Genomic DNA, 26497 nt, shown 5'->3' on the forward strand with positions numbered 1-26497 from the left:
TGGAGACCCCAATTCCTGTCCTTGCCCCACCCCCACCCCATCGGTCTCTCCTTTATTCTAAGCCATAAGGTTTATGTCTTTGCATCTACTGTAGAGTACATCTGCAAGTCCAAAGCAATGGAGTCAACTAGTCATAGGCTGAAATTTCCCTGAGTGTGAACCCAAAGAAACCTTCTTTCTGGCTCTTTATAGTAATGGACTCTAACTGGCAAACCTCAGCTGGCCCTGCCCCTGCCCCTGCCCCTGTCCCACAGCCTGTGTGCCTCATCATGTGCACAGCAAGGGCATTCCAGGCCTTCAGAACTCACAGGTGCCCACAGGATACATCTAACAGCCTCGCATCCTACAACGGTTGCATAATAACCATCGTGCTTTAGCTGAAGTGTGGGAGATGTAAAACCCCTGCCTGAGACTGTATAGCCAGTCAAGTGTTAGTACTGGGCCACCTTCCCATCATGCCACTCTCTCAACCACACATTTGTCCTCCTCGCTACACTAAATGGCCATGGCCTGGCCACCCTGAGAAGATGCAGTGAAGGTCAGAACTTCAGAATCCTCTTCTGCTTCGTTTCAGGCTTAAGAGTTGTTAGAGAGTGTTTTCCCTCTCTTCCCCTTCCCCTCCCCCTCTTCTTCTCAGGTTTTCCATCATTCCCATGTCTACAATTTCATCCTTCCTTACCAACCCTTGCAACACTTCTCTAAACAACTGCCTTTCCCTAAACTTAGTCCAGATCTTTCTGGATCTCTCTGGTATTCTCTTCCTGTAGCCCAGGGTCCACAATGTCTGTACCTAAGGCTCACCCAGGCCCTTTCCCAAGTCTCTGGGTCCCGTCTCCTCTGCTCGTGAGCTCTGTACTTGTGGATACACTTCCCTTTCCTCACTCACCGGGCAATGTCAGCATCGAAAGAGGAGACAGGGGGGTTGAGGCGCTGGTATCTTCGGATGAAGGAGTCCTTGTTGATCTCCCAGATCTCCCGATACATGTCCCAGGTCTTGAGGTAATTCTGCAGCAGGCTTGCGTTGTTCGTCATCCCACTGCTGATCTGGGCCTGGATCTTCCTGATGTCCTCGTCTCGCTCTTCAAAGGGCCAAGAAAGACGCTTCTCACTGACACCCACCCCAGCCCACGCTCAGCCTGGCCCCTGGCCACTGCCTTGGACTTCACACACCACCTGCTCCACCCTCTCCACAAATACATGTACTCAAACATGAGCACTGGAAAACAGAGGGGAGGGGCTGGAGAGATGGCTCAGGGGTTAGGAGGACCTGCATTCTATTCCCAGCACCCACGGGGAGGCTCACGACTATCTGTAACTTTAGTTCCAGGGGATGCAAAACCTTTTTTTCTGGCCTTGGTAGGCACCAGGCACACCCATGATGCACAGATACACATTTATGCAAAACACCCATACACATAAAATATTAATAATTTTTTTTTTTTAGAAAAAAAGAGCTGAGCTGTGGTAGCGCACACCTTTAATCCCTTCCTTTGGAGGCAGAGGCAGGCGGATCTCTTAGGAGTTCAAGGCCTACAGAGAGAGCTCCAGGATGCCCAGGGCTACACAGAGAAACCCTATTGTGGGGTTGGGGAGAAAGGAGAGAAGAAGGAACCCCATGGAGGCAGCAATGCATGTGTGACCCCATATCTCTTGCTCAGGATCAGAGGTCTCTCCTGTGGGAATCAAGGCCTCTTTAAGTCCAACATACGTCTCAAACTTATCCTTGGTCATCTCCTGGCCCAGTTTTCACAATCCACGGGTATGAGTTATGTCTCCAGTCTCCTCCCTGTCCCTGCTCCTTCTTCAGCGGTCCCTTGGCTGGTTTTCCCATCAGCCATCGAGATGACTGGCCCAGTGTGAGGGAAATACCCTCATCTCTTGTGTGCCTCCCCAAAGCCTACTCACCCACGACCACATGAATGGGTTCTCGAGTCATCTTGCGTTTGGTGAGGATATCAGGGAGGTGACGGAACACAGAGATGGTAGAGAAGAGGTGACTGCCTATGTCATTGACCACACTCGCCAGAGTCTGCAGTGTTGGGGAGAATTCCACCTGTGGGCGGGGTGGGGGGCACAGAGGAGCTAAGTGCAGCTGGCAGGAGACACAAGCCTCAAGGCCTCTCAGGCTCAACACCTCAGAACTGGGCCTGCAGACTGAGGAGGAGGATGACATTTAAGTAAGGAGAAGAGGGGCTGGAGAGATGGCTCCGTGGTTAAGAGCACTGATTGCTCTTCCAGAGGTCCTGAGTTCAATTCCTAGCACCCACGTGGTGACTCACAAGCATCTGTAACTCCAATTCTAAGGATTCACTACTCTCTTCTGGCCTCCACACACACATCAGGCACACAGACATGCATACATGCAGGCAAAGCGCCCACACTCATACACATTTTAAAAAGAAACTCAGCGGTTAGGAGCATTGACTGTTCTTCCAGAGGTCCTGAGTTCAATTCCCAGCAACCTGATGCCCTCTTCTGGTAGGTCTGAGGAGAATAACATTAGACTCACATGCAAAAAAAATAAATAAATAACTTAAAAAGAAGAACAAACCCTCAACTGGTTATCCAATACTAAGGGGCCCAACCCAAAAAGCACAGATATACAAACCACACTAAACAGACTACTTAATATATATATTATATGTCCACATAATGTATAAATATATATAACCCACTGAGTTTGTTTATATATAATTATACACACACACACACACACACACACACACACACACACGTCATAGTTAAAGGAGTCATGAATTTGAGAGAGAACAAAGAGAACATGAAAGGCATTGAGAAGAGAAAAGAGAAGTGGAGAAATATTGTGATTCTGTTTTAATTTTTAAAAATTAAAATTGTTTAAAAATAATAATTGGGGGGAGGGGGATGTTTGCCCGGAAACCGGGAAAGGGAATAACACTCGAAATGTATATAAGAAATACTCAAGTTAATAATACTAAAAAAAAAAAAAAAATAGAAAAAAAAAAAAAATAATAATAATAATAATAATAATTGGGGGTTGGGGATTTAGCTCAGTGGTAGAGCGCTTGCCTAGCAAGCGCAAGGCCCTGGGTTCGGTCCCCAGCTCCGAAAAAAAGAAAAAAATAAAAATAAAAATAATAATTGAAGGTAACTGAGGACTGGGGTGCGGCAGATTTTGAGGTGTCAGAGGCTCGGCGGCCTTACCTGTGCCCCACCACCTTGCACATCGCTCTGTAAAATGACAAGGACCCTGAAGAGTGGGTTTGGAGAGGTCTTCCCGTCCCCGTTGATGGCCTTGGAGAGTTCCAGCAGTGACCACTTCACGTTCAGACGCAGGGCGTCCTCCATCATGTGATCCAGCCGTATGGTGTAGAGCAACCACTGCTGCTGAATCTGGGGGAAGAGGACAGAGAGGAGCCTCTGGAGGGACCAGCCTGGGCAATGAGGCGGGCCAGCAGGAGGAGGAGAAAGACAGCTACAGAAATGCTGGGTCGGGGTGGGTTGGGACCGCTCAGTGGTTAGAGCACTGGCTGCTTTTGCAGAGGACCCAGGTGCAGTTCCCAGCACCCACGTGGCAGCTCATAGCCATCTGTAACTGCAGCTCCAGGGGACCTGATGCCTTCCTCTGGTCTCTGACCGCAGCAGGTACACACGTGGTGCACCTTCGCAGGTAAAACACCCGTAAACATAAAAAATAAGTCTTTAAAGAGAGGCAAGATCCTGGATGCTGCAAGAAGAAACCTGAATCTGGGACCAGCGCAAGAAGGATATTCACAAAATCAGTGAAAGGACCACAGTGGCGTGGTAGGAGGGTATGTGTGTGGGTTCCCTGCCACAAAAGCCTGGTCACAGGATGCCTACCTCGGGGCCATCGTTCTTGAATACTTCGAAGGAGTTGGTCAGGATGTTGATCACATCCTGGTGCAGGTTCACCAACTTCTGCTGTACAGCCATCCGGTGCTCTCTCTGGGCCTCCTCAAACTCCAGGTCTCTGTACACCTGCTTGCCAGTGATGTGCACCAGCAGCAGTTCCGACATCTCCTGGGCCTTCCAGCCGATGGTCAGGGTGGAGGCCTTGAAGTCGTTCACAATCATCTGCACCTGGGGTCAGGCCCCCGCCCGGGTCACCGGTGGCACCTTCTATGACACATACCCACCTTGAACCATGCCAGCACCTCATGTGGACCTGATTCTACTCCCCCACTTAGCCTCTGCCAGAGTTTCTGACACTGAAAATGAAAACACTCCCACCCCTTCAGTGAGGAAATACTTGCCTGGCATGCACGAGATATCGGGATCGATTCCCAACAGCAAACTTTAGGGAGGAGGGAGTTCTCCCCCAGCAAATTTAATTTATTTTGTAATACTTCCAGGGCCTCCTCCATCACCATGACTCGGGTGTTGATTACCCATGCGTCAGCCTTCCGCCAGCCTTATAGACCTCCGGTGTCTGTGGCCACGGCCTACCTTGCTGGCATGTATGCGGCACTCGGTGATGAAGAAGGCACTGGCCCCCTTTAGGGCCCAGTTCAGCTTCTTCAGTCCTGGGTGGATCTTCTTATCCAGGAATCGGATGCGCTCTTTGAACAGGGCCTGCTCATCTGGGGACAGCATGGCAATGATCCTGTGAATGAGGGAAGACTGCGGCTGGGAGAGAAAACTGCGAAGGCATCCCCTCGTGCCAGGAAACTTGGCAGGCTCTGAGGCTAGCATCCTAGCCTGGAGCTCCCTAAAGAAACTGTGATAGTGCGTGTGTTATATACAGTGTGCTGGCCAGGGACTGATGGGGTGGCTCAGTGGTAGAGGCACTTGCCATTAAGTCAGACGACCTGAGTTCAATTCCTGGGACCCACATAGTGGAAGGAGAGAACCAACCCCCATGAGATGTCCTCTGGCCCCCACTTGTACCCCAGGGCTGGAGAGACGGCTCAGCAGTTAAGAGTACTTGCTTTTGCTTAGGACTTGATTCAGTTCCCTGCTCCTACATGGTGTTTCTCAACCATCTGTAACTCTGATCTCAAGGGATCCGACATCCTCCTCTGGCCTCCTCGGGCAAAATGTGGCATGTGCCAGTGGGGAATTTAATTCCATAATATAAATGGGGACACCTGCATGCAGCTAGAGGCTACCACGTTGAATATAAATATAGCCTTTCTAGACATTCAAACGAAACTACGTTTCCATTCCTGTGGACTGAGGTAAGAAAGGCCGTACGACTGTGTCTTCCCAAAATCTTTAACTTTTGCTGGGGTATTAAAAGGCATTGGGGGGCTGGAGAGATGGCTCAGAGGTTAAGAGCACCGGCTGCTCTTCCAGAGGTCCTGAGTTCAATTCCTAGCAACCACATGGTGGCTCACAACCATCTGTAATGGGATCTGATGCCCTCTTCTGGTATGTCCGAAGACAGCTACAGTGAACTTATATAAATTAAATAAAATAAATCTTTAAAAAAAAAAAAAGGCGTTGGGGGCCGGTGTGGCCATGAAGGGTAAAGCTGTCATGAATGGGGTTGGTGTCTTGAATAAGAGACCTAATACAGCTCCATGGAGGACGCTGCAAGGGGCAGCCGTTTAGAAACCAGGAGGCAGAAAACCTCACCTGACACTGGATCCACCCCGACATTGACCTCAAACCCCCTGAGCTTCCAGAACGGTGAGCAATGGATTTGGTTACTTCTGAGCCACCCCATCACTTTAAGGGGACAGAACTGGCTGCAGGATGTAAGAGCGGGAAATGGAAAGTCATGTTTCAGGATGGAAGAGACGTGATGCTGGGAAGCTTCAGGAAGAGAGCACGTCGTCAGGCAGCTACCGTGATCGCAAGGCTGGGGCAAGGATGGAGGCCCACCTGTTGTAGTCTCGAGCAACAAGGAGCAGGTTCTCCCGGAGAATGCGCAGGTCCTCAGCGCGATCAGCCACGTTCATCACGTAGTGGGGTGTCTCGAACAGCAGCCGCTCCCAGTAGTCAATCTCCACAAAGAGGATCAGGAGCGTCCTAAGGGGAAAGCAGAATGGTTCAGGGTCCACCAGCCTCGCAGAGAGGACTGCGGGTGGGCAGGGCGCAGAAGGAATGTTCTGACAGAAATGAAATAGGCCTTCCAGGTGGCAAAGGCAGCCTGGACGGAATCAGTCGTTTCTGCCCCTTCGGGAATTTCTGGGTGTCTGAGGCAAATGGCTGCACGTACAAGGTGAAGACACTCTAAGTGCTGGAAGCTGAGCAGTGGATAGCTGGATCAGGAGCAGAAGGGGATTCTTGAGTGGGCAAGAACAACAGCCCAAGAGCTTGGGGAAGGACCCAGCTCTCTAAAAACCCGGGGGATCGCAGGTTCAAGGAGACCGAACAGAAGGAACTTCAAAAGTGAGATTCAAGCAGGAAGACCAGTGGAGAATTCAAGAAGCAGCTTCCCTGTGTCCTTTCCTGACTCTATAGAGCAGGGGGTCCCTCCTCCGTGACAGCAATGTACTGATGAGGACAACGCAACGAGAACCAAGAGATGACCTCGACTGGGGACCCCGGGCCAGGAAGCGTAGAGCATATACTGAGAAAGCGCCGGATGTACACGGTCCTTCACAGGCTCAGGGTCAAGACCCTAGCGTTCTTGCTCACGGGGAGATCCACACTCTGGCAGTAGACAGCCATACATACGTGAGGGCGTGCAGTACACCGAGAAAGGATCCCGTTTGGAAGATTTCTTTCTGTGGCCTCTGACTAGCCTGGGAGGAAAGTCTAAGAAGAATTTGGGAATACTCCTTGAAATAGCCGCCACACTGATAGGCAACATTTACTGTTGACAAACCCTTCTCACTCCTTCCCAAGCTTCCAATCAGCTTCCAGATCTTTTGCTACAAGGTGAATGCAAATACGATGTCCAAGGAGCCTTTCTAATCTTTTTTTTTTTTTTTTTTTTTTGGTTCTTTTTTTTTTGGAGCTGGGGACCCAACCAGGGCCTTGCGGCTTCCCCTAGGCAAGCACTCTACCACTGAGCTAAATCCCCAACCCCTTCTAATCTTTTTCTAACACACGCAAGGGCTCTTGTTTGCTTGCTTTGGTGTTTTGAGAGGATCTCATGCTCCCCAGGCTGCCCTTGGTCGCACGGAGGATGACTTGAAGTCCTGACATTCCTGCCTCCGTCCTCGGAGTACTGAGATCACAGCCACACCCCGCCTGTTCAGCTGTGAGGGCGATGCTGGTGCCCACTCCACAGCACCCGCCTGTCTTACAGATTCTCTGAGCGCATTGGTGACGACCCTGCTGCTTTCCATGTTCCCTCAGGGCACAGTCTCTCTTCTCTCGTGTTTGGTTTGGGCTTCCCCCTTCACACGCAAAGTTCAAAATGGCTGCAGAAACACTCAGAAATCCAGATAAGAACAAGGTAAAAATGAACTGAGACCTCTCAGAAGACGGGAAAGAGAAGGACACAGAAATATAAGGTAGAGAAGAGCGTCTGCAGAGACAAACTAGAGAGTGCCCCATTAACAATTTCACATTGATTGTGTGCTAAAGGGATTGCTGTGTTGAACGTAAGAATTAATTTCATCAATGACATCCTGGAGCGTGCAGCCCAATTCCCAGCATCCTTGGCCTCTTCCACCTTCCCTGCCCTGCCACACCCAGGGACCCTTCCTCAGGTCTAAAGCTGCCTGCGCCCAGCTGCTTCAAGATTATCCAAACCACCTGCTCTCTGACCTCACAAAGACCTCCAGGAGGTGATATTTACTTCCTCTCCTGTTCACTTCCTGCTCGGGCCGGGCTGTCCTTTATCTCATGGCTTTTGTTTGTTGTCTGTGCAGGGGATGGCTCCATGCTACACATGCAGCATAGACCCTCTCTCAACTGCACTGAGCGACAACCTCCAGGCCCAGCTCTCACCACTTTTTTGCCAGTGCTCGTTCTTGTCTTTTAGCCTAAACATCTCACAAAAACTCCTGCACAAGCCAGGCAAGTTCATGCATGCTTTTAATCCCAGCACTCGGGAGGCAGAGGCAAACATATTCAAGTGAGTTTGGGGCAGATCTGATCTACATTTCAGGTTCCAGACCAGGGGGTGCGGTGTAGGTGAAACCTAACACCTCCAGGCTAAGTCATGTGACTGGCAGCTGAGGGAAGCTGATAAAGATCAGATTAGTCCAATCAGCTGTCCGGCTCTCCAGGCTACATCCTGTGTCCTTCCCAGTTACTCTTTCTCCTTCCTCCAGACCTCCAGTTGTATCACAGAGCGGTCTTGACAAGTGCACTGTGATACCTGCATGAAAACACACACGTTGGCCAACTGGACATAACTCCAAACGCCCACAGACAGCTGATTGATTTGTTTGAGGGGGTTTCTCAGTGTGTCCCTGGCTGCCCTAGAACTCACTCTGTAGACCAGGCCAGTCTTGAGCTCACAGAGATCCTCTTGCCTCTGTGTCTCAGGTGCTGGGATTAAAGGAGCATTGCTGCCTCCACATCTGGCTGACAGCGGATTTTTAGTAAGGAAAAAAACCACTGGAGAAAGGAGAACATCTTCAACAACAGTGCTGCTCAAGCTGGATAACTGCAGGCAGAAGAACGAAAACAGATCCATATCTCTATCTATCCGTCCGGCACAAAACTCAACCCCAAATCTGGTCAACCTAAGACTAGATACCCTGAAGTTGACAGAATAGGAAGTGTGCGATAGGCTTGAACTCAGGAAAGACCTTTCTGAACAGGACACAATACCAAATCACTAAATCAACGATTAATAATTGAGATCTCATTAAAATAAAAACCTTTCATATTAGCAATGGACACCATCTTTTGAGCAAAGCAGCGGCCTACAGAATGGGGGAAAATTCTTTTGACAATTATATCTCTTCAGTCACTGTCTGTAAGTCCCACTCTTCCCGAAGCTAGTCTCCTTTCCCCAGCAGAAGGCCATCAGGGAGAGCCACCTCTGCTCCCTGCTACCGGCTGTGAATTGACCTGTCTCTCCTGCCTGGGCTCCCTTCAGGTTTAAGAGCTCAGAGCCCCTCCTCTGTCTGTACTAATGCTCCCTGGAGCTTTGTCCTCCCTCGGCCACACTCTCAAGCTCTCCACACCTTCTACCCCCTCAACATCATAGTTCCTCCCCACCATTGGAATATGGCCTAAATTCCATAATCTCAAACCATGACGAAGAAAAGCAAACAACCTTCTCTTGACTGCTGTATCCTACAGGTATTGACTTCTGCCCTTCCCTTCAGAGCCTGCCTCTTTAAGGAATTGTTCTGGAAGGGCCCCTTTCACTTCTCTTCTTCTCCCAGTCCTGCCTCCCCACTCCACTCTTACCCCTAAGAGGACTCACCAAGAACTCCCACAGCTACATCCAATGAGATGTCATGGCTTCTTGGTCTTATCTTCCCTGACTTCTGTGTAGGCTTTTTAAAGTTACCGTTTGATTTTATTTTGTGTGTATGGCTGTTTTTCTTGCATGGTATCTACATACCACTTCTGGAAAGCCGGAGGAGGACGTTGGATCCCCTAGAACTATAGTTACTGGACAGGCTGGTCTGTGTGTCAACCTGACACAAGCTGAAGTTACCACAGAGAAAGGAGCCTCCCTCGAGGAAATGCCTCCATGAGACCCAGCTGTAAGGCATTTTCTCAATTAGTGATCAAGGGTGGGAGGACCCAGCCCATTGTGGGTGGTGCCATCCCTGGGTGGTGGTCTTGGGTTCTATAAGAGAGCAAGCAGAGCAAGTCAGGGGAAGCAAGGAAGTAAGCAACATCCCTCCATGGCCTCTGCATCAGCTCCTGCTTCCTGCCCTGTGTGAGTTCCAGTCCTGACTTCCTTTGGTGATGAACAGCAATGTGGAAGTGTAAGCTGAATAAACCCTTTCCTCCCCAACTTGCTTCTTGGTCATGATGTTTTGCAGGAATAGAAGTCCTGACTAAGACAGTCACAGACAGTCATGAGATGCCATTTGGGAGCTCGGGCACTCAGGTTCTCCAGAAGAGCAGTCAGCACTCAGCTACTCAGCCATTTCTCCAGCTCAATCTCTGTTGGTGTTGATGTTAACAGAGAATATTCCACTTTCCTGGGACCCAGCCTTCCCCAGTTCTCTCCTTTGACCTCCTCTTCAGTGGGAACTGTCCTCTCTGTGGTATCTTGGGGTCCTCTCACTAGAGTACGGGGAAGAATTTGCTGCCCCCATAGCCTGCTTCAGTTGGGATTCGTGAAGGGTCTTACTCCCTGTCACTCTCCTGCGGCAAATAACTCGAACCCATGGCTTCAGCTGCCTCCGAAAGCTCCTCCGTTCCCACGTCTCCTCAGCTTGTCCCACGGGCATCTCCAGCTCAGTGTGTCCACAGACAAGAGGAACCACTGTCACACTTGGAGCTCCTGTCTCAGGGGAGAGCAGTCTCCAAGGAAGAGGATGATCCCAGAATAGTAGCACCCCAGGAGGAGGAGCACCCCAGGAGGTGGAGCACCCCAGGAAGAGGAGCACCCCAGGAAGAGGAGCACCCCAGGAAGAGGAGCACCCCAGGAAGAGAAGCACCCCAGGAAGAGGAGCACACGTGAGGAGCACCCCAGGAAGAGGAGCACCCCAGGAGGAGGAGCACCCCAGGAGGAGGAGCACCTAAGGAGGAGGAGCACCCAAGGAGGAGGAGCACCCCAGGAAGAGGAGCACCCCAGGAGGAGGAGCACCCCAGGAAGAGGAGCACCCAAGGAGGAGGAGCACCCCAGGAGGAGGAGCACCCCAGGAAGAGGAGCACCCCAGGAAGAGGAGCACCCCAGGAAGAGGAGCACATGTGAGGAGTACCAAGGAAAAGCACTGCCCACGTCTATGCATGGTGTAAAGGCCACTTGTGTGTCCTCCCACAAGCTCAACTTTCCAACGCCCTACCCACTACTAACTACTAACTTTTGTTTCTGTAAAGCAAAATCCAGACATTACATACCCTAGGACTATGTAACGCCAATGTCATGACAAGTGGCAACAGAAATTTGCCTAAGACTAGAAGAGAGACTCCATCTTAAAAGGCTAGAGCCGGGGTTGGGATTTAGCTCAGTGGTAGAGCGCTTGCCTAGCAAGCGCAAGGCCCTGTTCGGTCCCCAGCTCTGAAAAAAAAAAAAAAAAAAAAAAAAAAGAAACATGAAAAAAAAAAAAAAAGGCTAGAGCCACAGCTGTCACCATATAGGACCTCATATAGCTAAATTTTCTGACTTTTCAACACAGACCATCAAAGCCAATTCTTCTTTTCCTTCCTCCTCCTCCTTTTCCTCCTCCTCCTCATTTTTTAAGACAGAGTCCTGACTGTCCTGGAACTTATGCTGTAGGCCAGACTGGCCTTGAACTCAAGAGAGGTCTGCCTGCCTCTGCTTCCTAAGCGCTGGGATTAAGGGCATATGACACTATGTTCAACTCAGAATGTCAATTCTTATACAAACACCTAACATTTTTACATCATCATCAACTCTCTGGCTGCAGTCCTCAGCAGGTGACAGCGTCCCCTCCCCCACGGGAGTGGCACAGCAGGCTGCCTGTGCTCTACGTGGCTGCTGTAAACGAAACATGCAAGATTTAAGGATGTCTCTCTGTGTATGATATATTTTATAACAAAACATATTCTTAGGGCAAAAGAGACAGCTCAGTGGTTAAGAGAACCAGCTGCTCTTGCAGAGGACCCAGGTTTAATTCTGAGCACCCAAAAAAAAAAAAAAAAAAAAAAAATTCTGAGCACCCACATGGCAGCTCACAACTATCTGTAGCTCCAGTTCCAGGGCTCCCATATCTTCTTCTGACCTTCTGACATACATACAAATACTTACACACATAAAATAATAATTTACGACGGGTGGTGGTGGCACACGCCTTTAATCACAGCACTGGGGAAGCAGAGGCAAGTGGATGTCAATGAGTTCGAGGCCAGTCTGGTCTACAGAGATCATTCCAGGACAGCCAAGGATTCATAAAGAAACCCTGTCTTGAAAACAAACAAATAGGGGGCTGGAGAGATGGCTCAGAGGTTAAGAGCACTGACTGTTCTTCCAGAGGTCCTGAGTTCAATTCCCAGCAACCACATGGTGGCTCACAACCATCTGTGATGAGATCTGATGTCCTCTTCTGGTGTGGCTGAAGACCACATGAGATAAATCTTAGAAAACAAATAATGCCAACAACAACAACAACAACAACAAATTCATGTGAAAACAGGTTGAATGCCCTGGATGATAGGGTCAGTCAGGTCAAATGACCAGGAACAGCACCAAGCTGTGTATACACACGCGTGTGCGCACACACACACAGACACACACGCACCATTTGGCAATCTCCTCATTGGCATCCAGACAGAGAGGCTGCCTCAAAGAATCCTCCTCTCCTTTTTCAGAATAAAATGTTTTCAGCTCCAAGAAACACTGACCGAGACCCACAGAACATCTCAGGCACTCTGTCTCTAAGAAGAGTTGTTAGCATGAATTTTGTTGAAAAGCAGTGGTTTGGTTTTTTGTGGGTTTTTGTTTGTTTGTTTGTTTTTGAAATGGTGTCTCAGGAAGCCCCAGCTGGCCCTGAACTCACCATGTAGCCAAGAATAACCTCGAATTCCTGATCCCCCTGCTTCTACTGTCCAAGAGCTGTGACTGCAGGTGTGCCCTCCAACCCTAGAAAAAAGCCAGGATACATTTGGATGTCTGGATCTCAGACACATTAAGTAAAGGCTGTAATTATTGAAGATGTATTTTTGGATAATTTTACTCAAAGTATATGGTTTATTAATTTAATGTCAGCTCTGTGGTAATCTGGAATCTATTTCAATTTGGGGGGGGTGACAAAAATTCTTTGTTATAGAAACTGTAATAAGATAGACCTTGTCACAGAGGACAAGAGCAATGACAGCTAAAGGAGAGTAATGTATCAGAAATGACTGTATACACTGAAAAACAGCTTGTGAGCAAAAAAGGATACCAACTGAAAGGAGAATGCCATCTTTGTACAGAAATATTCAAAACTGTAGAGATTTTCACTCTCCTAGACGGAACCTAGCAGTTTAACCCAATCCATATTCTAATAAAAATAGGAATGTGACTATTTTGGGAACAAAATAAATTGTTTAAAAAATTCTTATGAGAAATACATATCAAAAATAGCTAGGAAATTGAAAAAGAGAGAGAGAGAGAAAGGAAGAAATGAGGCCAATAATTAAAACAGTTTGGTTCTTGCACATGAATAAGCCAGAAGAGCAAATCTAAAAATAGATTTGCTGGGAGAGGTTTTTTATTATTATTATTATTATAAATACAGCAACTCATTAAATGTCTGGGTATAGCTAGTGGCTTGCCTAGCACAAAGCCCTCCAGCAGTGTAGGAAAAAAAATTAGCAAGATTAGGTCAACTTGCTTTCAATCTATCTAAAAATATAAAAAACACAAGATGAATGTATAACATCTTCCCTACACCACAGTAATTTTCAAATGGATTTAAGACCTAAATGTAAAGGACAAAATCAAGCAACCTGATGACAGACACTTCTAATCCTAGCACGTGCATGGTACAGGCAGAGGGATCAGGGCAACGTAAGAAACTCAAGGCCACCCTACCTCACACAAACACACATATATATACACATTATACACACACATTATAAACAAATGCCCATTATACACACACATATTAAACTACACACACATTATGCACACACACACGCATATATACATATACTTTTTTGTCTATCCTACAGTCAATGAATAATATAAAAGACAATATCACATCTTAAACTTTCTAGAGAATCTATTTTCACCTTAAAGGGGGAATGATTTAAAGAATAAACCTATTTCGAAGGCTCATTTATCTGTGATGTATGTTTTAAGAGACTGTGGAAGATAAACTGCTGTGCTGTCTCTGAGCATCTTAAACACAGAGCATCTTCACTAACATGGGCATTATTTATAAAGCTGTTAAAACTCCTTCAAAATGAACAAGCCTCTCTGAACTACAAATCTACAGTGGGTCACCAGACATTTAATGAACGTCTTTGAAGCAGGAGATAAAGGCTGAAATCAGGGGAAATTATTTTCTGCCTAGAACTGTAACCCAAGGCAAATGTGCTAATAGGAAGGCAGAGAAGAGTGGCTGGTAGCCATGCAAGAACTCAGACTTCAGCTCCCATGCATCCTCCCTTGAAAACTACCAAAGGATGTGCTTGACCCAAACAAAGATGGAAACCCACAAAGAGGAAGTCAGAGGAAATGATTAACTAATTAATTAATACATGATAAGAGGGCTGAGGTCGAAGTTCAGTGGTGGGACACTTAAAAAGTCAAACGTACAGGCTACAGAGGTAGCTCAGTGGTTAAGAGCACTGACTGCTCTTCCAGAGGTCCTGAGTTCAATTCCCAGCAACCACATGGTGGTTCACAGCCATCTGTAATGGGATCTGATGCCCTCTTCTGGTGTGTCTGAAGACAGTGACAATGTACTCATAATTTTATACATTAAATAAATAAATCTTTTAAGTCAGACAGACAACAAAAAAGAGACTTGGGGAAATTCTATGTGACTTTTCTGAACCAGATCTTGAAGTCGACCTCACTCGCTGATGAGGCGGCCTGAGAGAACGTAAGGCTGAAGTACCTCAGGTACAGCTCGGAAGACGGTGAGGAAAATATTGTTTGAAGGGATTGCATTAGTCTGTTTGTAGGAATTAACAGCAGTGAACAGTGTGCTAACAAAAATATTAATTACTAATGACAAAAACATCACGCAGGCAAGGAGAGAGGTTCCTCAGTCCCCTCATCTAGGTGCAATGGTTTCAACACCTGCAATGGCCGCCAATGCCATGGGTGGTGTCAAACCGTGGGTGACTTTTTTTTGCTTTTTTCTTATGAATCCATACCCATGAGAAGTTTGATTTGAGAATTAGGCACAGCTAGGCTTGGAGGCACATGACTGCAATCCCAACACATAGGAGGTTGAGGCAGGAGGATTGCCACCAAGTTCTAGGCCAGGCTAGGCTAGAGAGTTCAAGGATGTCTCAAAAAAAAAAAAAGAAGAAGAAGAAGAAGTAAACAGAGTAAGAGGTCAACACAATGACTATAACAATAAACTGTGGTAAAAACTAAGAGTAGAGTCTTTCTCTTTTTTAAGGGTCCAAACAAGTAGGAATGTTCCCAGGCCCCTGTTGAAGACAGCCACTGAGTCAGCACAAAATTGCATGGCTTAGCAGGTAGCAAAGTGGTCATCCACGCTGAAGATTAATTTCACCAGAATCCGTTTTAGCCATCAGAGAGGGTGAAGGGCTTGAATACATAGAGACGCTTCTGGTAGGCTAAATATATTCTCCTATGTTTTCAAACTGGAGAATAGGATTTTCAAAAATAACTTGAAGGTAAATTATCAAATTTTGTCAGTCGGCAGAATGAATTTGGACAGTATCTCCTGAGGTTGTTCTAAAGAGTATAGTTATTTAAAAAAAAATTATAAAAAGTGATGTTTAGTCTTGACAGAATTGCGTCAATAAATTTCCAGAGCACAAATTCTATTGACAAACATAACTTCCTTCAGACTCCATTTGGGGAATTACTTTTTTTTTAAAGCTATTTCATAGTATATCCCCAAACGTGTAATAGATGTAGCAAGGCAAGGCCAGAGAGGCTGGCAGGACTGACAGCCAGAATGCACACGGTGCGGATGGGGAGGAGGAGGAGAGGGATGCACTAGGAACAAAGGCAGCAGGCGGTCCCAGCGCCCTGTCCTGATCTGGAGGGTTCAGGGGCTGATACCTCAGCTTCCAGCCAAGCTCAGGGACACCTGGAACACATCTGCATTAAGTGCACTCTGCGAAGGGAGCTGGTCTGGCCAGAAAATGTGCTAAAAGCCCATTTGGGCTTCAGAGGCAAATATTTGGGATATAAGGAGGGAAAAGCCCTTGTAGGGTAATATAAATGCTATTAGGGACTGGAAGGCTCCCAGGACTGACAGTCAGGTAATTCTGAGGACTGTCAGGGACATTTCAAAAGTACACTTCAAGGTCAGCACCAGACCTTAACATGCCTGGTAAAGCTCTCTGTACTCCCAGGGGTGCTAATCAGTGTGGGAGCGAAACTGTCTCCCATTTTTTGGGGGGTTTAATCAGCTCAGACTTCTCTTTTCTTTCTTATCTGTTATTTACCGAGTTGAAGCGATTTCATCCTAAAATCACCAAATGCATTGTTAGCCACCTTATATTTCTCCAGAAAATAGCTGCTGAAGGACAGACACACAGCCTCCTTCTAATTGGAAGAAATGCTTTGCTTTGTCTGGCTTTCAGATAAATCTAGGCCACAAATGATGGCCCAAGGCTCTTCTGTGAAACACTAACATAAAGAAATGCAGAAGGCGTCCCAGGCGGGGTCAGGGACACAGCTCAGCTGTAAAGGCCTTTGCCGCCATGCCTGACCACCGAGCTCCAACTCCGGGGCCCGCAGACGAGAAGGAGCACACCGACGCCCACGAGCTGTCCTCTGACCTCCACAGATGCTCCACATACAAACAAATAAAGAAGCTGCAATAGAGGGAAAAGCCTGTCTCCAGCAGACGACGAAAGCAGCCTGTATCCTAGCCACACAAACATCCCATTCCACCTTCGAGAAAGCTGAGCAAGGAGAAGGCACTGACTTTACAGCATGGGGCTAAATCTCTGCCATGGCTAACTTAAAACAGGAAAATTTTATGATTGAAATATAATTCCTTATTTTTGTTTAAAGTTTTGGTGGCATCATGAATGTAAATTTTCATACTTATAGGTTTATTTACCTAGTGTATGCGTCCGTGCCTGTGTGTCTGTGTGCGTGCATGGTGGAGGGGTGGATGGGAGGGTGATCTGTGGAGTCAGCTCTTCCTACCACCTGAGTCCCAGGGCTGGGGCTCCTCACTCTGGCCACCTGCAGCTCTGGAACCTTCTCACGGGCTCCACACTCTCTATTTTATGGGAAAAGCACACACAGTGGCCAAGTGTGCTCACACCCTGTTAGCCCAAGGTTGCCCGCTAGGGAGACTCTCTAGCACGGCACTCTGGGACACCCAGTTTAACAGAGAATGCATTTTAAGATTCAGCCACAGGCTGGGTGGGGGTGCCACACACCTTTAGTCTCAGCACTTGGGAAGCAGAGGGGAATCTTTGTGAGTTCAAGTCCAGCCTGGTCTACAAATCAAGTTGCAGGACAGCCAGAGATGTCCCACAGAGAAGCCCTGTTTGGCGGGGATCAGGGGAAGGGGAGAGGTATTCAGCCTTATTATATGCCTGCAAATGTCATAACCAATTAAACCGTCTGTCTATATATATAACCAGCTGAAAATCAGCTTACGTAGTATGTAGGTAACCACTTATACTCTCTTTACCTAAAGTTCCTCCTCTTCAGAATCTCAAGTCTATTTAAAACTTCAAGTTTTGGGGTTTGGGGTTTGGGGTTTGGAGTTTGTTTTTGAGACAGAGTCCTGCTATGTGACTTGCCTAGCCTATAACTCCCAATGTAGACCATGCTGACCTGGACCTCATAGAGAAACACTTCTGTCTCCCAAGTGCTGGGACTAGAGGCATGTACCACCATGCCAGGCAATATTTATTTACTTATTTTATGTGTGTGAGTGTCTTGCCTGCATGTGTGTCTGTGCATCACGTGAGTGCCTGGAACCAACAGAGATCAGGAGAAGGTGTTAGATCTCTGAGAACTGGAATTACAGATGGTTGTGAGCTCCCATGTGGGTGCTGAGCACTAAACCCAAGTCCTCTGCCGAACCATCTCTCCAGCCATAAGAGGCAATTTTATGACCCTTCCCTTGTGCCAAAGCTACAAAACCAAGAACCTCGGACTGGAGGTGATGCCCGTCTAGCCCCGATTACTTATCCCAAACCTCTTCTTCCTCACATTGTGTTCCTTAACTGCTCCTCATCTGTATGACTTCTAGTGTCTGCACCCCCACTAAAGCTTGCCCCTCCCTCCTCCTGCTGCCTCTTCCACTTCCTGTGTGTCAGCTCTCCCTGGTCTGGTCAGGAACCTTCAGCTGTTCAGAATACAGTCGTTTGTCCCGGACCTCCATCTCCCTATGAGCCAAGGCCAAGCCCTCTGTTTGTCTGGTTTGGGGGGTTTGTTTTGTTTTGCTTTGGCGTGCAGGCTGGCCTTCAACTCGAAATTCTCCTGCCTCAGCTTCCTGTACTGGAATTCTAAGAGTGGGCCACCACACCTGGAACTCACTGTATATTCTCAGTAATTAATGAACTAATTCCCCTTTTAAAGGACAATGTGAAAATGTGGCTGTTTCAAGGCCGTGGGAGAGTGCTGTCTGAGGAAAGCTCAGTTTAGAGATCAGGGTTAGATGGCTTAGCTGGGCTGTCACAGCCATCTAGCGGCAGAACAGTGACATCACTAGTTTAGTACACTGGTGAATTGCTAAAATCATGGTTGTGGTCTGGTGGCTTGCTTGCTTTAAACAAGCTGTAAAACTTTTTTTTTTTCCAGTATTGAGGATTGAATTTAAGACCCAGTCCCAACCTAGGTAAAAATAAGTTTAAGAAGTGACAGCCAGTGGGTGGTGGTAGTGGAGGGGAGGCAGACGCTGGTGGAGCTCTGATTTTGTAGCCAGCCTAGTCTACGAATCTAGTTCTAGGACAGTCAGGGGTGCACAGAGAAATCCTAGCTCAGGAGGAAAAAAAAGAAAAGGAGGAAGAGGAAGAAGAGGAAGAGGAGGAAGAGGAGGAGGAGGAGGAAGAGGAGGAGATGGAATAGAAGGAAGAAGAAGTAGTGACAGCAGCTGAGTATGGTGGAGCCCAACTGTAATCCCAGCACCATACTGAGGCCAAAGGATCACGAGTTCGAAGCCAGTCCGATCTACATGGTGAAAACCAGCCTCACTTAAAGCAGGGAAGATAGGGGTGGGAGAGGGGACCTAAGATGGAAATTAAGGTCTTGCAGAGTGAGGGGAGACTGACACCAAGGACAGGAAGGTACTAGGGTGGGTCCTGTACTTGTCAAAGTTGACATCCAGCATGCCTGCCCTCTCCTGGCTAATTCGTAACAGTGGCATGTCCAGCCGCCGGATGCAGTCCTTGTCCAGCGTTGCTGTCCACTCTTGGAAGGTTTTTCGAACCAATTCATCAATGGCTTGAACCATCTGCTGATAGGTGTGTACAGTCTCCTCTCCAGTCCCAATGTGGGGCAGGAAGTGAGCTCCAGAGAGGCACTGGGTGGGGGTGGGGGAGACAGATGGGAAGCTCATTTATACAGACCTGCTGCTACCTGTCTGCACCCTCAGGTACCTGCTCACCCCTCAGCCCCTGGAGGGAGACTGAGGCTGATGAAATAGAAAGGAGACAGGGCTTCCCGAGTGCTAGGGTGACAAGCACTCTCCACCATGTCTAGCACAAACAATTGTTTGTTTTTAAATCTCCACTCCCACCCCCCAACCCCCCCCCACACACAAACACCAGGTGGTGGCAGCAGCAATGGTTCACACTTTTATCCCAGCACTGGGGAGGAGAGGCAGGTGGATCTTTGTGAGTTCAAGACCAGCCTGATCTACAAATCAAATTCAAGGACAGCCAGGGCTACACAAACAAACCCAGTCTCAAAAACAAACAGCAACAAGAAAAAAGTCCTTCCCCATCCTTGTCCCCGTTCTTCCAGAGAGAAGAGGTTTTTCTGGCCCAGGTCTCTAGGATCGCCAGGTTCTGCCCCTGTTCTGTTACTCTAACTTTCCAGATACCAACCTATGTCTCCTCCCTACCTTCATACAAAATGTTAAAATGACCTTTGTGCCACCGGCCACTCCTGCCAACTCTGCAAATCAAACCATGGCTTGCAGGGATAATTGAGTCTGGCTTAAGGAGCTGTCTGGACTCACCCCTGCCCCTCAAGGCTGGCCACAGCCAGCACACTTCCTGTTCACCGAAGACAGTTCAGAAGAGGCCAGACACTTACGTTCATGACTCTGTCGATGCGACGCCGGAGGATCCGCACCCAGTGGGCCTGTCCGGAATACTGAGCCATGTACGGCTCCAGGTATGGCCACTTCTTGTTCAACTCCCGGTTCACCAGGGTTAACTCGCTATTGAACAGCATGTAGAGGTCAACAGCCTTCTTCTCATAGGTTCGCATGATGGCCTGAGGAACAAAAGGACACATTCCTTGGAGGTAGGTCCCTTGGTCTCACATCCCAGAAGAACGTTTTTCTGGCACCCCCCACACAGCAGCAGGCACACTCTTCAGAGACATGGAAGCCAGAAATCAGAAAGAGGGAACAAAAGAAAAGTCAGCAGCTGAATGAGGAAAAAGGACACTGGCAGGCAGGCCCTTGAAGCGAGGGTGCGCACCTCCCGATTGGCCAGCCTGTGGAAAGTGTCCAAGAGCAGCACTCCGTGCTCCACATCCCGGACCAACTCAAAGGCTGATGTGATCAGATTCTGGGTCATCACCTCCAGGTCTTTGATACCAGCACGGAATCTGCAAGGTCAGAGAGACACAGGGAAGTGTCAGTGCCCCCGCCCTGAGTATCAGCTTCCCATGCAGGCACACGCAGGAGGCTTTACATCCTGGAGCCATGACACTTTAGACAATGCTAGGAGACAGAGTCCTTAGATTATGGATAAGGAGGCACAGGCGTCCACTTTGAAACCGGGAACCCAGGCAACCACCTCCCTCCCTGTTGCTCTCTTCCCTCCCCATCCTTAAGCTGTTCCCATGGTCTTCAACGTGCAACCTTCCTGCCTCTGCCACCCCAATGCCACCTGGCATTTCTGTGGTGGTCTCCTCTGAGCCCGGAGCCTCCAAGCCTGTCCCCTGTCGCAGCCCATGAGCCCCCGCTCTGTCGCAGTCGATGAGCCCCTCACTTATTGTAGTCCTCGTGCCAAGAGGTGTTCTTAACATCTAGGATGCCCCCACGCACAGCTCGCAGCGTTTGCAGATTTTTATGAAAGATGTCCTCAATTTCTAGCAAGTTCCGTGTGATCTGTGGCCCCTGGGCACCGAAGAAGCATGGAAGGGGACCCTGTGTGCCGTCTTCCCAACGGGCAAAGTGGTACTGGCAGTCGCATACCTGAAAAGAGGTCAGGGCGAAGGCTCCTGCTCTCCATTCCGAACCCAGGCACCCTGAGTTCTCTGATTTACCTTCAAATGTCTATGAAACTAGAGAGGTGAATTGCGTGGAGGAGAACACTGGGGTGCGTTTGGGCTGCAGATGAGATGCCTGGGCAGTGAGGACAGGCAAAAGCCAAGGAAAAGAGGCAGTGGCTGGAGGGCCCATAAGCTCGGGGAAAGCCACCGAGCCAGCTTCTGGGCTCAGGCCCAAGCGGAGCTTCATCCCACGTGTTTGCCTCCTCACAGGGGACTCCAGGGTCTTATACTGGCTTTTGATTTTCCCATCCTGGCAGTCTTTCCTACCTCAATGAGATCTTTGCAGCGCTGCACAAAGGCGTCTACTTGAGCAAATATGCTCGTCTGGTCTAGAACCCAGCCCCGGTTGGAGAACCTGTGTGAAGGAGAAGACAGGCTGAATCAAAAGTTGAGAGACACTGAAGACCAGCCTGCCTCACAAAACTCACTGTGTGAGCCGGAGGAGAACGTCCCTGAACCCCGAGAGGAGAGACCAGAGGTGAACAGAACATCAGAGAACACAGTCCCAACTTCTAGAAGGTAGCCTTTCAGACCATGTGATCGTGGGAGGAGGAAAGGACCACTTGAGGTCCCTGGAAGAGGCAAGGAGACCTCAGGGCTAGGATCCAGAGCATCTGCATTCAAACAGATCCTTAGCCTAGGGGTGGGGGGTAGAGACTCCCAGGTCTAGAAAAAAATAAAGTCCCCAAACGGGGAAGGCACGCAAAGAGTCAGAGTCTCTCCCGTGCAGGAATGTCAAGGGTGTTTCATAGATGTGATGTTAGGGACCCGTCCTACTGGGTATGCATCTGTACGGCGCGCAGGTAGTGCTCTTTCCAGGCGTGGCAACAGGAAATGCAGCCTTGCAGGTCTTCCTTGCTGGAAGAGACATAGCCCTCAAAGATTCGGTCCAAAGAGACGGAGTGACAGCATAGACGGATAATCTCGTTGCTCATCTGCAGAGGGAGCGACAGCCTCCATTCAGCCTTCGTCCCACCACCCCATTTTCTGACCTCCGTAACTCTGCCTCAGGTCTTGGGCTCCTGATTTGGCCCAGAAGCCCAACTCCTCCAGGCACACTCCGTGGGATGCTCCTTGTCATAATCTTTGTTCTGCCCTCACACCAGCTCTGTAGCTGTGCTGCTCTGACCATGTGGCTTCAGCAACCCCTCCACTGCCCTTTATTTCCCTGTACGAACTCTGTCTTGATCATTCCCAGTGACACACAGCCCAGGGACCAAGTTCCTTCCTGAATCAACCTTCCCATACCCCACTGCAAACTTCATCTTGAAAAAGCAGAAGAGGACACCCCCCCCCAAAGTCTGTCCTTGGCGCCCTTCCTGGGCTCTCTGCCACTTTCTCTCAGAGAACTGCATCCTGCTTCAGGTGCTTCAGGGAAAGCAGAAGCCAGGCCCATATCTAAATTCTGGAAAGCGGACAGTACTGGTGACTTTCCACCACACCTCTGCCAGGGAATCTGAGTCCCTCCAGCGTGGCGACCCCCACGCCCCACCCCTGAGCTTTGCAACCATGTACACACCTTCCGGAACAGGCCAGTCAACCTTTCCCGAGTGTTGTAGTGGGGGGAGTTGACCCAGATGATTCGGATGAGGCTGAGCAGCTTAGGGAGTTTGTCGGAGATGTCCTTAGGTTTCATGAAGGCCAGCTCCTGGTAGGGTTCCCTCAGAATTGACAAGAAAGTCAGGTTGGACTGAGCTTGCCGAGAGCCATCCTAGCCATGAAGAGAAACAGGAGTACTGTGATTCATGTGGGAGGAAAGCAGACGGCTCAGTCGATAAAGGGCTTGCTGTTGTGCAGACATGGGGACCTGAATTCGGATTCCCAGCATCCGTTTAAAAACTCAGCACCGTGGCCCGTGGCCCTAATCCCAGCACTGGCTTGGTGGAAAAGACGAGGCAGGTCCCTGGAGCTTGCTGACCAGTGACACTAGCCAATAGGTCAGGGTCAGTGAGAGACCTGTCTAAATTATAATATGGAACTGGAGAGACTGCTGAGCAGTTAGAAGCATTGGCTGCTCCTGCAGAGGACCTATAGGGTCTGTTCCTGTGCCCACAGGGCAGCTCACAACCATTTGTAACTCCAGTTCCATGGGATCCGATGCCCTCTTCTGGCTTCCTTGGGCACTGTATGCATGTGGTAGACAACGCAGGCAAAACAGCCATGCATATAAAATAAATGAATAAGTCTTTTTTAAAAAAAGTTAAGTTCTTGGGGTTGGGGATTTAGCTCAGTGGTAGAGCGCTTGCCTAGCAAGCGCAAGGCCCTGGGTCCCAAGCTCCAAAAAAAAAAGTTAAGTTCCCAGCACTCAGGAGACAGGCAGGGAAATCTCTGAGTTTGAGGCCAGCTTGATCTACAAAGAGAATTCCAGGACAACCAGGGCTACACAAAGAAACCCTATCTCAAAACTAACTAAACTAAAAACAGTGAAGAACAACTGAGGAGGCTAGCCGGTGTTCTCCTCTGGCCTGCACACATGTGCACACACCCATATGAACATGTGCACAGACCACACATGTGCACACACCCACATGAACATGTGCACAGAACACACACATGTACACACACATGAACATGTGTATAGACCACACATGTGCACACACCCACATGAACATGTGCACAGAACACACACACGTGCGCGCACACGATTCAGCTTTTCCATCCATCCATCTTCACCTTCCAGCAACCTCCCCATTAACTTGTCTTCATGAATTATTTCAAGACCAGAGTCTGCACAGTCGCTTGCTATTAAAGGTAGTTATTTTTTATGTGTGTGCGGTGTTTTGCCTGCATGTTTGCCTAGACATGACACGACATGACACGACACAAAATGCCTTAGGAGGCCAGAAGAGAGCGTTGGATCTTCTGGAACTGGGGTTATAGATGGTTATGAGCTGCCATATGAGTGCTGGGAACTGAACCCGGGTCCCAGGGGATCTAATACTCTTGACCTCTGAGCCAATCTCTAGCACTCAACTTGCTTTGCATGAGTCAGGGTCTCACACAGTCTAGGCTGGCATCAAGCTTACTATGTAGCTGGATGACCTGAGCCTCCTGCCTCCCCCTGAGAATGCTGAGATTACAGTTACAGCCATTGTGCCCAGTTTATTCCATGCTGGAAACTGACCCCAGGGTCTCAGGCATGCTAGACAAGCACTTTGCCACATAAGCAATGTCCCCAGCCCTTCTGTGAGACTTCCTATGAAGGCTTCAGGCTGGGAATTCCCTAAACCCAGGTCTGGTGCCTGTTCCAATTAAATGAAGAACTCTGTACAAAGTGGATGTTCAGAGCTGTGGGCTAACTGCCTGGGCGTCCCTCCCCTCTCACATCCACTAAGGTCACCCAGTCCCCTTACTGTCTCAGTGAGGGTTTGAAGCTTCTCCAGCTCATTACAGCTCAATCCCCTCAATGTCTGGTTGGAATTTCCACCCAGAGAGAAAGGTCCTGACGAAGATCACTCACCTCCTGGGGGACCAAGCACCACATGATCAGCTTGTCACAGGAACTGTAGTGTTCACAGGTTTGTTTTGAAACTCCCCTGAGTGAACTACACAGGCTCTTCCTTGGCTCTGTGCGATCTCTGTGCGAGTCTATTTTCTCGTCTGCGCTGGAATGCCAGGCTCACTGAGGGGACCACCATCTCCTCCCTGACTAATTGGAAGTCTTCCTACCTAACCGTGAAGCTCCTCAGGGACCTTTACACACTATTTATGACTTCTTCAAGTGCACAGCGCTCGGTCAGTCTGTGCACTGTGTATGATTAGTTGCCTGCCTCCCTCCTCCTCTTGCCCCACCCCAGCCACCGCCCACATTTTGATAAAGCGTCTGGCCTCTGGACCACTCAACCTGGATCTGCTGGGCCAGTTTCCTGAAGGGCGCTAGGTAGGACGACTTGGCGAGGAGCAGGATGGACTCGATGTGTTTCACGCCCTGCTTCACCAGCTGCTTGCTGATGCCGGACAGGTCCATGCAGCGGTTGTTCCAGAACTCGATCTCTTCCAAAGGACCTAAGTTTTCTCCTGTATCCACAGACTCCTGAGCACTCAGCACTTCCTTGATCTGCCGCGTCCAGTGGATCATGGAGGCTGGGGTGGAGAAGGGGGGACCTCTTGTGTTTCCTTTTCTGCTCCCCAGGTGTGACCCCTCCCTATCGGCAGCTGGAGCTGCCTTCCCCAGCCCTGGCCCCGGACACTCACTCTCCAGCCGCTGTACCAGCTCTTTGTCCTTTATCACCACCGCGGGGTCCATCTTTATGGCCTCTGCAGGGATGTACAGGACGGTGTGACCCTCCAGTTTGTACCGAGTGTCTAAGAAAGGAACAGGAAAATTCCAAGGGTGAGCTCGGCTGCCTCTGTATGAATTGTGATTGATCATCAGTTGAGAGTGGGTGGGAAGTACAGTCAACTCTGCATATCCGCAGGCTTCCGGCTTCACATCCACGATTATAAAAGAACTCTGCTGTTTTTGTGTTTGTTGTTGGACAGGGGCTCGAATATCCTAAGCATGTGCCAATGATGTGGAAATTGGGCACCAACCTGCAGGAAGGTGGCTCTCTCCCTCAGACGTGGCTGTCTGAGGTGTCTGAGGATGGACCTTAGCTTGTCAGACTTCCTAGCAAAAACCTTTACCTACCGAGTCATCTCACCTGCTCCCCAGAGTTCTTTACAAATTACATCTGTATTGGGTGAGTCCTTTTGTCATTCTCCCCTAAACAACACAACACCTGATGATGTTGTACTCAGTGCTACCAATTAGTGAGGGATGATTTGAAGGCCGTGGGGTGGGCATGGGTACAAGTGCAGTTGTGGCACCGCCTTCTAAGGGGCTTGAACATCCACAGAATGGAGTGAGAGCCCTGAAACCAACCCCCTACAGATACCAAAGATAGTGTGTGTGCTTAGGAGTAACTGACTCGGACTTCTCTGGTGTGCAGAGCAGAAATAGCAGATGCCAAGGGGCAAAGCTCCAGGAGGTCTGTTAAGAGATTACCATAAAATCATTTCACTGTCTGCACTGTGTCCTCCAAAACACACACAAGTCCCAACTGCCTCCCTCCCCCCACCCCACCCCGCCCCCGTCGCCTATATGTCTCCTCATGCTACATGTACGCTTAGCAATCGCCAACTCTGGGTTTGAGCAGGTCTGAACAAGTTCTCTGTTAGAAAAGTGAATCTAAATTAGAAGGCAAATTCTCGCAACACTATATTTAGCATTGACCAAGGCTTTGTTTTAGCAGGGCTGTGGAACAAATCTAAGACATCAGGCGTGTTAAGCACACGCTCTACCTCCGAGCCACCCCTCAGCAACTCGTCAGTTTTTATTTATCTTTATTTCATGTGCATTGGTATCTTGCCTGCATGTATGTCTACGTGAGAGTGTCAGTCAGATTTCGGAGTTACAGACAGTTGTGAACTGCCATGTGGGTGCTGGGATTT

At 48.9% G+C, this 26497-nt stretch overlaps 1 protein-coding gene across 1 annotated transcript in view; it reads right to left on the reverse strand.

The window, feature by feature from the left end:
- The window catches only part of Dnah2 (dynein axonemal heavy chain 2), a 124624-nt gene that overhangs the window by 70545 nt on the left and 27582 nt on the right, over window positions 1-26497 (reverse strand). The window contains exons 6-20 of the mRNA XM_032914170.1: window positions 25259-25369; window positions 24909-25147; window positions 22584-22775; window positions 21842-21999; window positions 21332-21419; window positions 20782-20987; window positions 20266-20395; window positions 19874-20056; window positions 18922-19136; window positions 5827-5973; window positions 4447-4603; window positions 3841-4080; window positions 3184-3372; window positions 1906-2053; window positions 887-1079 (exon numbers count right to left, since the gene is read on the reverse strand). Coding sequence (XP_032770061.1) covers window positions 887-1079; window positions 1906-2053; window positions 3184-3372; window positions 3841-4080; window positions 4447-4603; window positions 5827-5973; window positions 18922-19136; window positions 19874-20056; window positions 20266-20395; window positions 20782-20987; window positions 21332-21419; window positions 21842-21999; window positions 22584-22775; window positions 24909-25147; window positions 25259-25369 — 2596 coding nt within the window. The remainder of the gene's footprint in view (window positions 1-886; window positions 1080-1905; window positions 2054-3183; window positions 3373-3840; window positions 4081-4446; window positions 4604-5826; window positions 5974-18921; window positions 19137-19873; window positions 20057-20265; window positions 20396-20781; window positions 20988-21331; window positions 21420-21841; window positions 22000-22583; window positions 22776-24908; window positions 25148-25258; window positions 25370-26497) is intronic.

This window comes from Rattus rattus, chromosome 9, assembly GCF_011064425.1.
Source record: "Rattus rattus isolate New Zealand chromosome 9, Rrattus_CSIRO_v1, whole genome shotgun sequence".
Lineage (NCBI taxonomy): Eukaryota > Metazoa > Chordata > Mammalia > Rodentia > Muridae > Rattus > Rattus rattus.